The sequence below is a fragment of the Pteropus medius genome, unplaced genomic scaffold, assembly GCF_902729225.1.
Source record: "Pteropus medius unplaced genomic scaffold, Ma_sr-lr_union100, whole genome shotgun sequence".
In the NCBI taxonomy this organism is placed as follows: domain Eukaryota; kingdom Metazoa; phylum Chordata; class Mammalia; order Chiroptera; family Pteropodidae; genus Pteropus; species Pteropus medius.
This window is the reverse complement of record NW_024342467.1, coordinates 25,616,030-25,628,344: the sequence shown is the minus strand read 5'-3', so window position 1 is coordinate 25,628,344 and position 12,315 is coordinate 25,616,030. Positions and strand designations below refer to the sequence as shown.

Here is a 12,315-nt window from a genome sequence, read left to right as displayed (position 1 = left end):
CAAACGCAGCCCCCTGACCGCTCGCCCGCCGCGATGGACGAGGGCCGCGCAGAGGAACGGGAGGGCGGTCTGGGTGTCCGCGGCCACCGAGGACGCAGCGCGCGCGGGGCGGGGCCGAGCGGGCAGCGGCGGGGACAGGGCCAGGCGGGGACATCGCAGCAAGGGCTGGTCGCAGGACGAATTCCTCCCTCTCGGGGGCCGAGGCGCGGGTTTGACCTCGGAGGTGACGCGTCAGAGAGAGCGGCGGGGACTGCGCGGGTCTCGGACAAACCTTCAGCCGGAAGCAGACCAGCCCGAGGACCACCTCCGCGCAGATCTCGAAGCGCGGGTCCCGCCGCACCGCAGACTCCAACTCACGGGCCAGCCCCACGTGCTGCGGGGAGCGACACCTGTTTGAGCCCGCGCCGCGCACCTGCGACTCCCGCCCGCCCGCGCGCTGCGCGTCGCCCACCCAGCAGCGTCTCGCACGGGCTGCGGAAAATCCGCGCCACCGTGGGAAAAGGGCGGCGACCTCAGGAAAACACCAGCCATCGCTTCCTTCTGCTGCGGGGACTGTTTTCCCACCTGAACCATCCTTCGCAACGTGAGCGAAGACGCCGGGACGAGGGCTCTGAACATTCTAGAAAAGCGGTGGCGGCGAAGGGCCGCGCAGCGGGTCCCCCGTGCTGGCCGGTGCGGACGCCTCACCGCGGTGCCGGGTCACAGTGTCCCCCCCTCCCCGGGGGCAGGCAGGGAAACCGGCGCGTGTCCCAACGCAGCCGCCTTCGGAGCTGCGGTCGCAGCGCTGCTTGTCATCGCCAGTGTCCCCCGCCACGTTGGGGACTGCCTTCCTCTCATCGACTAGCGTCACCTTCTCCGACTTCTACATGTTTATGGCGCTCAAAAGCGGATTCGGGGGGCACGAGACCTGCCGACGAGCCCTCCGTGGTCTGGCTGCCCGTGTGGCTTGCTCTGAGCCGGCATCCAGCAGGGGCTGTCACCGGCGCTGTCACCGGCGCTGTCACGGGCCGGCGCCCAGGGAGCGTCCCAGCGCAAGTGCCGGGCAAGTGCCGGGCAAGTGCTGGGCTCAGGCGGCTGGGCCGGGGCGCCATTAAATGGGCGGTCCCCGCACACGGTAACCCTGGCGCCACCAGAGGGCGCCAGAGACTTGGGGCTGACAGGGACCCCTCCACCAGCAGGGGCCGCTGCACAGCTGCCCAGGGACAGGGGTGTCTATTGGGCTGCCAGGCAGGATGGGTCCCTTCTCAGAGCCTTTTTAACATGTCACAGCCCAACCACACCCAGTTGCCCCTGAACTTAAAGCTGGAACCGTTATGGAGAGAGAAACCACTCATTTTTCACCTTCTCTCCCCAAAGAAGCTAAATCCTCACTATACTTGAGAACATGGGCTCAGATGGGACGGGCATCTCTTCCCCTGCAAAGTCACCCTCACACTGCCTTCCCAGCCACCTTCTCCACCGAGACTCTCCTGGTGAGTCCCCACTCCCACAGGTCCCCCCAAAAGCCTTGCAAGGCAGGTGGGGGCCAGTGTGTGATGTTTGGTAGGCACTGAGCCAGTGCCTGCAGATGGACACCGGCCACACGGCCTGTCACAGAGGAGGGGACTGGAGACATTCGGCCCAGCCACAGGACTCAATGAAGGGCTGGCCGTGTCTGTCTCGCTAGACTTGGAGACTGCGGGTCTGCCCTGTCTCCATGAAGGCCGAGGGCTCTGTGCGGGGCGGGAGGGACCCCGCTGGCATCAGCAGGCCTTCTGCAGCCAGCCAGGTGGGTGGCCTTGGGCAAATCCCAGCACACGTTCAGGCCTCAGTTTCCTTGATGGTTAGAAAAAAAAGGGGGTGGTGCTCAGGGCAGACGGTGGCTCTGCGCTCAGGCACTCGTCACAGCCACTCCAAGGGAGCCGTCAGGCCGTGCTGCCGGGGGGACACATGTGAGGACCCCCAGGCTGGACGACAGCCCCCCACCCCACGCTAAGAGCACCCTTTCCGGAAAGCTTATAGAAGAAAAGCTTGTCCTTGCTTTGGCCACTGCTAGCTAGACCTCGCCGACGTGGCTAACGTGCCTGCTACGTGGCCTTTGCACTCTGGCAGTCCCCTGGAGCCGATAACCCGTGGTCCTGATGGAAATGTCTTAGAGGACCCATACTCACGTATGGACTATCTTATAAATGCCCTAATCGCAATGGCGCACGCTACCCCTTGTCACGTATTTGCTTATGATGCCATCTTAGTTTATTTCTAAAGTCCCCTAAGAGCTCCGGGAGACACCCGGATGTGATGAAGGCAGTCACCTTGCGGATGTAGGCCTGCAGCCCCGTGACCCCGTACATCCTGAACACGAACCACAGTTTCAAGGAGCGGAATCTGCGGCCCAGCGGTAGCTGCCAATGCTGGAAAAAAAACAGAGATGCCCAGTCAGCGGGACGCCAGCGCCGGCTTCCCTGGACCACACGCCCCCCGCCCCCCGTCCTGCTCCCCCCGGAGGCAGCTCCGGCCCAGCAGGCCGCCTCTCTGTCCCACCTGGGGTAGCGAAGCGGAGGTGGGGTGAGTGGGTCCCACAGCAGGAGGCCACCTCTGTCACTCAAGGATGGGACACGGCATTGACCTGGGGGCTCCCTGCCCACAGAGCCCACTCGGCGGCTGTTTGTTGGGTGCACACAGGTGGCCAGACCAGTACTGAGCTCAGTGCCGTCGTGAGAGGACAGGCCAGAGGTAGCTTCCGCTCAGAGCAGACTTTCCCTCCGCGCCCAGCCTCAGCCCGCCGGGCTGTGGGTTCCGAGGTGATGAGGACTCTTACTGGCCTTTTTATCCCCAGCCCAGGCCCAGCACCCCGCCTGGCTCAGGGCAGCCATTCTGTCACGTTCTAGGGGACATCGTTGACCTGCGTGCTTAAATGAGCAGGAAGAAAAGCCGCCCCGCCCTCACACGGGCCATCAGAAACCATTCGGCAGGTAGAAGCCAGCTGCCTTGATGTGTCACAGCCGCCCGGAGGTGGGTGCTTCAGAAACAGCACGTGGCCCAAACACAAGCTGTCCACACCCGGCATACAACGCATGAGCTACCGGCACTCAGTGCCTGCGGCTTCGTCATCATGAGGAACAAGAGATGGCCTAAGGAGAAGCCGGTGTAGCAGAGGACATCGGCCCTCAGGCCAGAGAGGCCCTCAGAGGGCAGCAAGACGTTTCGGCTCTGTCTCGATGGCAGCTCGCAGCGGCAGGCAAGAGGGTGGTCACGGCCAGTGTGACCATCTACCTCTGTCTCCCTCAGCGGCCTGGGGCCTGGGAGGGGGGCATGGGCCTCGCAGGGGCTCCTGGCTGGAGGGGAGGCCGCCCGCTGAGCCCTCGTTAGGCGCTGGCCCCTCACTGCCTCTCCGCCTGGACGCCCACTCCAGGATTCCAGCAGCTGTGCAGGAGGGAGGGCCACACCGTCTACGGACCATGCCCGGCCCAGGGGACCCTGGGGGCAGTGGCCCTGTCTCCTCGGCAGAGTGTCCTGCTAACCCGAGTCCTGTGGCTGGCGGGCTCAGCAGAGCTGGCCGCCGCGCAGCCCGGCTCACCAGTCAGGACCCAGGCAGTTGGCACCCTTTGGCGGGCCCCCGATCGTGACGAAAGAAGGGCCGTCTGTGGGGGTCACCGCCATGATAGCGCCCAGTGCCGAACGCATTTGGGTGCCCACAGGCCTGGTGCTGCGCAGGACAAACCACTCACCCTGTAGTCAGTGATGAGCCCTGTAAAGAGAAAGAAGAAATGGTCACACGCGGGGGCCAGGCACAGGCCTAGTCCCTCTCGGCTTCAAGGTCAGCGTACCGTCTCCTGGCCCAGACGTGACTTCGAGGTCAGCGCCCTGTCTCCTGGCCCAGACGTGAGACCGCTGAGGGCAGGTGCCGGTGTGCTTCGTGGCACCTCCCAAAGTAACACGTTTAAGGGGAGCCCTGGGGAGCAGGTGCCTGAACACAGACTGGAAACGCTGAATTATGAACGGATTGCCACCTGCTTCCCTTCCTGCGGTGATGTGAGCACGGGAATCTGAGCTCCCTGCAGCAGGAAGCTGGCATTCGGCTCGATGAAGCCCTCGTCATCCATCCGCCCATGGGAAGGCGAGTTTGTGACACGAGAGTGATTAGAATATAAGACTTGAAACTTGGCCGGTGTCCGTCTCCGTAGCCACGGACCTCAGTCCAGAGTCCGGCCTGGGGCCGACACCTGCTGAGTGTCCCTGAGTCATTTTCGTCACCCCGGATGCAGTGGCTTCACAGCGGTTGTGAGATGTCTTGCTTGCAGCTCAGCCTCTTCGTGTGCCTGAAGCGGTCCGTCCCCGGGTGGCCTGGGGAGGGACACTGGGCACTGAAGCGGTCAGTCCCCAGATGGGCTGGGGAGGGGCACTGGGCGAAGACTCGTAAACACGCCTTTCCACACAGTGACCCAGGCGGGGAAGCGGGGGGAGGTCTGACGGTGGGCACGGTGTTGTGTTGGGGCTCCTGACCCCCTAAGATGGTCCAGAGCAGGCTCCCCGTGGCTCCCCACTTCCCAGGTCAGAGTGGCTGTGGCCTGGCCATCGCAGGCCTCCTCGAGATCAGCTGGGACGAGATGCCCACCTAAGGTGGTCCAGCGTCACCCTTACAGACTGTCTTGAGCCCCCGTGCAGATGGGCCTATCCCGCGTTTACAGGGAGATCTAGGACCACCGGTTAGCCTGACCGCCCGAGTGCCCTCTGGCTGGGAGAGACCCGGCGTTTCCTCAACTTGGATCATAAAACAGAGACGTGGGGACCAGGCAGAGTCATTTCGCAAGGACCAACCTCCCTGTTTCATGAGGGACCCTGAGACGAAGCCCAGGGTCGCCCAGCTCGTGTCAGCCCCCAGCCAGTGCCCTGTTCCTCACGCCCATGGACGGCGTTGCTGGACAAACGTCCACGGCAGCCATCAGAGGTCACTGACAGGGACGTGTGGGTGCCAGCAGACCACAGCGGCGCCCAGAGCGCCCCGGCACGCGAGCAGCTCTTGGAAAGGGTCTGTCGAAAGCCCAGGGGACGGCTGGGAGGGCAGACACGCGAGGGCCCTCCTTTCTGTGTACCCCACGGCACCCCCAACAGCCCCCGGCCACACGAGGCTACATTTAATTACAATTAAATAAAACTAAAGACTGATTCCTTCAGTCATGCTGGCCACGTCACAAGTGCTCGAGGCCACACGTGGCTTGGTGGCTGCCGCATGGGACGTTTCTTTCACTGTAGAAAACTTTACTAAAGCTTTAAGGAAGAGGACTCAGATGCGGTGACTTCTCCAGCCGAACCACACTGTAAGTGACGGGCGGAGTCCGCTTCTCGGTGACCCGCTTCCGTAAGGACTGGCTGAGGACCTGGACGAGTGAGGGACAACCTCGGACAAGTGCTGGCCGCTGGCATAGGGCGCGCCAAGGCCCTCTGGGCCAGCAGCCTTCTGTGACGACGGTTCTGCTGATGCCGTGGACTGCTTCGCAGGTGTCACGTGCCCAGGAGGTCTTCACAGCGACACCAGGTACACGTGGCGGGGTGAGCAGCTTCTCAGGTGCAGATGGCGACAAGCGCAAACAATGCCGCTCGGTGCTCCGTGCGCAGCGGACCGTCCCCCCTGGCCGCCCGCCGCCCTGCTCCCCGAAACGCCGCTCTCATACAGACGGGATCCGCCCGGAAAGTCTCCGTTGCAGGCGAGGCCGCTTTCCCCTGCCGCCGGCGGGGTGAAACCTTTCCCGTCCGTCATCAGAAAGGGACCCCCCACTTGGGCGCGGTTCGGTGTCCGAGGAGACGACGTCCGGAAAAGTGCGGCAGTGACGCGGGGGCGCCTCGCGGCCCTGGTCGCCCGCTGACTCCGCTCCCCGGTTCTAGCCCGGAGCCGCGGGCCAGCAGTCCCCGCCCACCCGGTGCCAGCCAGAGAGAAGGGACGTCCCACAGAGCGGACGGCTGGCTGTGGGGCAGGGCCAGGCCACAGGGCCACGGCAGCGGCCAGTGCTTTTTCAATGCCCCTCACGCCCCGCCAGACCCTGCAGGTGGCGCTGGCCTCGTTCGCTGTCGCACCCAGTGCCAGGCACGGACAGCGAGCGGGTCTGCACCGCAAACGGAGCAAACGGACAGAGCGGCGTCCGCGTGCCCGCCCCGCCGGCCTCGGCGACTTGCTCTCCACGCCCCGCCCCCGCCCCCCTGCCGGCGCTGGCGTGAACGGACACACGTGTCACAGAGACAGTGGGGCAGTCGCCCTCCAACGGTTCTGTGTGGGAGGCGCCAGCACTGTGCCCGCCCTGGCCCTCTCGGCCCCCGGCTCTGACTCCGGCTCCAAGCAGGTCTGGGGAGGGGACCACCAAGGGTGCCCCAGGCCTTGGCCCCGTACCCCACTTCCCTGGGAAGCAGCCCTCCCTGGGCTCTGTGGCCAGCACCCCGTGGGGAAACCTCTGGGACAGGAACCTTCCCGTCGGGCTCCTGGCACCGCAAAGACAGCTCTGATGACAACGAAAGCGGACGCACTGTACACATGGGGCCACACGCACCTGAGTCCTGATGTCTGTGCTTCAGGTAGACCGGGTCCAGCTTAAAGGCGCCCGTCAGGTCTGCCCTACTCTTCACCCTGGTGTGGGAGAACACACGGTGGGCTCATGGAGGGGGATCCCCGGAAGGAGTGGCACGTCCGGCCGCCCGTCCCCTCCACCTGTCTCGGCTCAGCACCCAGCGCCAGAACCTAAGGACCCCTCATCTGTCCCCTCGTCCGGCCGTGCACCCGCCGCCCTGGCTTCGCTGTGGCACAGCAGGGGTCTCGGGAGCCCTGAGCACCTGGGCGAGGGTGCAGGATAAGGAGGAAGCGGAGTCGGGTCTTTGTCCCTGGTCCTGGCTCGCAGCCCCTAAAACCCTCGGGGTCCGTGCAGAGATGAGAGTGTTTTTTGTATGCCAAGGTGAGAGGTGGCCGGGGCTCCCCGGCTTCGGGCTGGGGGCTGGCTGCCAGGAGAACCGTCGTGACCAGAAGGGGGGACGGGTGAGCCCACCCCCCGCCTCCGGGTGGGGACGGGGCTGGAGATCGAGTTAATCACCAATGGCCGGTGAGTAATGAACCACACGCACATCACGGTGCCTCCGTCCGACCCCCTCAGCGGCGGGCTCGGAGAGCTTTGGGTTGTGGGGCACCTCAATGTGCTGGGACAGCAGCTCTGAGCCCCGCCCACCCCGCCCCTCTTCCATTTGGCTGGTCGGCTGCCCGCTCTCTAATAAACCGGTAAAAGTGAGTGAAGCACGTTCACGCCGAGTCCCCTGAGGTGTTCTAGCAAATTATCAGGCCTGAAAGAGCAGGGGTTTGCGGGATCCCCGACTCTGCAGCCACGTGGGACAGAAGCGAGGGCCCCATCTGTGACGCTGTCCGAGGTGGGTGCCGTCCCGGGGGCCGAGCCCTCACCCCGCGGGTCTGCGCCACTGTGGGGCTGCGTGTGGGCACCGGTGGGGCCTGCAGCGCCGGCATCAGGAGATGCCCGGCAGGTGGCTCTTCCCGATGCCCGCCACGCTAGAGAGGCCCGCCTCCGCGCTCACGGCCTCTCCGCCTCACGTGGCGGCGTGGACACCACCTCAGCACGGTCCAGCGGCAAACAGAGTGTCTCAGCCAAGGAGAGAAGCGACATCCGTCTGCTAGCAGCTCGGGCTTAGCAATTGTGACGTGAGCGTCCCTGAGGGGGGACAGTGGGCAAGCATGGGGTGGTAGCTGTGTTTCCTGAGTGGTGGTCCCCGCATGTCCGGTGGGGCTGGCCGTGCGCGGGGCTTTCATAGCAACGTGGCTCCCGCATGAAGAGCCCTGGAGGAACCCCTTTGGGTCTCTCTGCACTTGGGGAAGCTCTGTGTCCTCGCCCTGACGAGGGGGGACTGGGGAGAAAGGCAGAGAGGTGAACCGCTCTCGGAGGAACTGCCCTTCCCACTGACGCCTGCGTGAACTTCGGCTGCTTTTTCAGTCGATACAGTGTCACGCAGTGATGAAACCATGTGGAAGGTTATAGATAGTCAGATCCCCCTTGCCAGAAGCACAGTTCAATCGCGTGCGCCCCTCTGCTCCCCGCCCAGTGGAGGTTTGTCACGCCCAGAGTTCCACCCGACTTTCTGTACAAACCCCCGAGTCCTCTATGGTGTTTTACACGATTCTAAACCTAACGTAAACATAGGATGGTTAAGCATAAACGGTGCCGTTTTCTTTTATGTAATTTTCTGCAGTTTTCTCTTTCTCTCAAAAATACACCTGTGAGCTTCCGGCCCGCTCGTCCACGCCGTCCTCGTCCACCCGCGTCTGCTGCCCGGCGGTCGCCCTTCACCTGGGGAGCTCTCGACGCGCCCACACTCCTATCGAGTCCCCTTCCTGTGGGACGAAGCCTGGTGCGTGGACAAGGACGGCCTGTGGCACCGGCGTTTGGCGTGGAGCGCGGTGGGAGGGGCTCGGGTTGACGACCTGGCTGGAGAAAGCACCCAACGCGTCCCCAAGGCCCACGTTCAGCCGACACTAGGTGCGGACAGACTGCGTTCACCACAGCCAGTGACAGGGCCACCTTGCGACTTCGCACTTCTGATTGCTAATGAAGTCCAGCGCCTTTGCATCTGTTAAGAGGAAATCTCGGTCTGTGCCTGTGAGGTCGTTTGCCTCCGTGCGTGTGCCAGCACCGGCTGTCAGGGATGCGCCGGGACGGAGCGCCAAGAAACCAAACATGACGTAGAAAACTGGGCACAGATGGTCCTAAGGCAGGTTCTAGAATCAATCTCACCATAACTAGAGTGATAAAAAAATCTGCCGGAGTAATTGAATGAAAAAAAAAAGTCCATTAACAGAAGTGTACAAATGCTATAAAACCATTCATAGCAAATCGTACTCTTCTTTGGAAGAAAATCGAGCCTCTTTTTACGGCAGGCGAAACCTGCCCTCGGTGTGTGTGGATTCTGAGGCTTTCTTTGGAGAGCATCTGAAATGAAGTTGATACTAAGATCTGAGTGGGACGGTTCCTGTGTATGCATGAAAGACTTTCAAAAATGGACAATAACAAGCTTATAAACAGAAAAATGAAATCATTATGAAACGTATTTACTGTGCTTGTCATGCTTGCAAGCTTTAGAAACTTCAATTATCTTGTCCATTTCAACATTGAAGAAATATGACCGATGTGTTTACTTCAAATTACAGACTAACCATTGGTAAAATTTCATCAAACCAAAGACACTTATTTTAAGGACGACGAAAAAAGTCCATGAGGGCAATAAAAGAAATAGCCATCTATATCTGCCTTGTCTTAAGCACATCTATAAAAAATTCATAACTTAAAACTGTTCGTTTGCTTGTTTTTGACTCTTAGGAGTGTGCTTCTCTGCAATTGGGTCTTACAAGCGTCCTTGTTGTCTGTATTGTGTTGTTGGGAAACCTCGTAGTGCTGCAGTGACCGCTTACAACAGCAAATTACATGTTTCTGACCCTATGGACGTGCAGGCCAGTGCGGGAAAGCTTCTGAACGGACGCTCAGCCTTTGTTTGCACCCCACACCGCCTGTCCCACGCCCCCCGCAGACTCGCAGGCTGCCCCGCCTGGACTGCAGTGCTCAGCGGGCCCACGGCTGAGACGGGCCCGGGGCAGCGGCCTGCACGCAGGAGAGGGACGCCGCAGCCCACCTACACATCTGTGGCCTTGCGGTTGTGCCTGGACTAAGGTCCAGGACTCTTTGCAGGATCCAGAGAGAAAGCGGAATCAGTGACAGCTCGAACACAAGTGCAAGTAAAATCGGGCCTGATTTTTGCCTCATTCACCCCAAAAACAGCCCTTGTTTCCCCGTTTTTTTCTGCGTCCATCGTAGCGACGCCACGCGTCCTGCGCGCCCGCTTTCATATATGAGAGCGTGTATGGCCTTGCGTGCGTGGGTTCTCTGTCTGCATCTAGTGACACACATACTCCTATCTGACGCTTTTTTCTCAGTGCTACTTCTAAAAACGTCACCGCTTTTGCTATTACGCTTGCCCATCCCAGCGGGGACACATGGCCTTCTCTCCCGACAGCCAAGAACTCAGGTTTGTAGTTTACATTTTCATAGGGTCCAGTGCTGGCATTTAACTGGGCTTAGCATTTCTTGAAACCAGAAGAATTTGGTGAGCAACTGTGATCTTTGAAACGTGTGCTCCAGGGGCCTGGCGGCCACGTGTGCGCTGGGCCAGGCTGGCCCCAGGACTGTACTGCCGGCCCTGGCACCATGGCCTGCAGAAATGGAGCTGTGAGGGCCCTTGGTGACTAACGGGACGCCAATAAGCCGCACGTTTGTGCGGCTGGCTCATCTAACACAAGTGTAAGTCCGCACGGACCACACACAATGGTCTTTGGCGGCGTGCTCTGAGCCCGGAGTCCGCCCTGTGTCCCGGTCTGGCTCAGGGCCTTTGCACTGGCCGTCCCTCCCCCACAGGCACCCGCACTGCTGAGTTCCACCCCGCCGTGGCCCCCTGTCCAACGCCACTTCGCTAAGCAGGCTCTCCCTGCCTCCGCCTCTCACCGTCAGGCGGTGAGTGAAGACAGCTCCCCCCACGTTCCCCGCTGGCCCCAGCTCCCGAACCTCCCCTCTCTTCCCAGCCCCTCCACGCAGGCCCTCTCGTCCTCGTCCCGGGACCTCAGTCTGCTTTGGCCTGCACTCGATCTTGCTCAGTGTCTCGGTTTACTTGGGCATCTCATCCACCGGAAATGCTGGCCTGTGGCTGACACCCCTGGAGCCCACGGACCGTGGCCTTCTGGTTCCAGCTCCACGTGCTCGAGAGCAGACCCCTCCCAATAAAACAGTGACCCTTCCTCCTCTTGTTGTCCTGTCTGGACCGGGCTGACCGCAAGGCAGGCATTGTCCCACCAGCGTGACCCCAGTGGGGTTCCTCCCAGGGAGAGGCTAGGCGGGGGCCTGTGCAAACCCGAGTGCCTCCTTGCAGTAGGTAAGGCAGGGAGGGCTGTTTGGGTGCAGTGAGCTAAAGGTACATGTAAGTTTAATAAGAATCAAGCATATCAGGAAGTAATGGCATCGTTAAGATGACAGGGTTTAAAATAAGCTGACCTGGTTTAAAGTCCTAAAAATTAGCCTAACGGCTTTACATAGTCATTTCTTGAACACTGTCATGGGCTGGATGTGTCTCCGAATTCATATGCTGAAGTCCTAACCCCTAGTACCTCAGGATACAACTGCATTTGGAGCTCTTTAAAGAGGTGATTAAGTTAACATGAGCTCATATGTCTGCTCTCTAATCCAATAGGACTGGTGCCCATAGGCAAAGAGCACTCACCCTAATCAACTTAGAGAACGAGGCTTGGGGTCCTTCAACATCCGCGAATGAAAAAGGCAGGAGCGGCCAAATTAAAACTGCACATTGACGTTTCCTTGCATGATAAATCTAATTACAGATCTTCCAGGTTTGCCTTCTCTTTCCCTTTGCTGATGTGCTGCAATCACACGTCCTCTCTCCCAGCGAGGGCCTGGTAGGCTTCCCTCCCCAGGCTTGGAAACGGAAGGCCGGCCTCAGGTGTAGCGCCGTTCACCCCTCCCCCAGGCCCAGCAGCCCCACCTGCACCTGCCGACACCAGCGGGTACTGGGGAGCTGCCCGGCAGTGACGAACAGGGAACTTACCACATGGCAGAGCAGTCGAAATTCACCAAGAGCCACTTGTGGGGATTAAAATTAAAGGAGTCTGCAAACTGCCAAGGAACAACAGAAACAAGGTGACGATTAGTTACTGACGTTGCCGTAAGGCGAGCCCCCGCCCCTGATAATCACAGTGCATGTGAAGGGCCAGGCAGCACGGCGGACACCTGATTTCCACTCCCGGGCGGCCAAGCAGGGCACTCTGCGTTTTCATGGAGCTGTCGCAAGTGCTGAGTTCTCACATTTTTCCAAAGGTGTGCCCTGTTCCCTCCTCTGACTGACTAACAGGACCTGGGTGCACCTGGAGGCCCAGGGACACGGCCACAGGGCTGAATCCACGCTGGAGCAGAAATAAAGGCAGGGGTCATGCAGGGCCCGAGTCTGGCTGGGCGTCCTAACGAGGCCCCAGGACAAGCTCCGAGGTGGCACCGAGAGTGCACGGAGCCATCTGGGCGTCCGTGGGGACCTTTGGTCCGCCGATAGCGACCCTGCAGTCAACCCAGTCTGGGGTGCAGATTCATTTCCTGCCAGGCTTCAATAAAAGTAATTTTGAGAAAGAGACAGGAAATTACAAGGAGTTTCATTTGTTGATAAAAGGGAACAAAAGGTGAAAGAAACGCTTTGTTTCTGGGAGTTTTAGGAGCCGGCTCCTGGGGGCGCTGATCTGTTTAAACGTCT

General features: G+C 60.7%; 1 protein-coding gene across 1 annotated transcript in view; it reads right to left on the bottom strand.

Annotated features, from left to right (window-relative positions):
- The window catches only part of DDC (dopa decarboxylase), a 48,352-nt gene that overhangs the window by 4,021 nt on the left and 32,016 nt on the right, over positions 1-12,315 (bottom strand). Inside the window, exons 9-13 of the mRNA XM_039862851.1 lie at positions 11,623-11,690; positions 6,519-6,595; positions 3,708-3,727; positions 2,292-2,390; positions 6-373 (exon numbers count right to left, since the gene is read on the bottom strand). Coding sequence (XP_039718785.1) covers positions 6-373; positions 2,292-2,390; positions 3,708-3,727; positions 6,519-6,595; positions 11,623-11,690 — 632 coding nt within the window. The remainder of the gene's footprint in view (positions 1-5; positions 374-2,291; positions 2,391-3,707; positions 3,728-6,518; positions 6,596-11,622; positions 11,691-12,315) is intronic.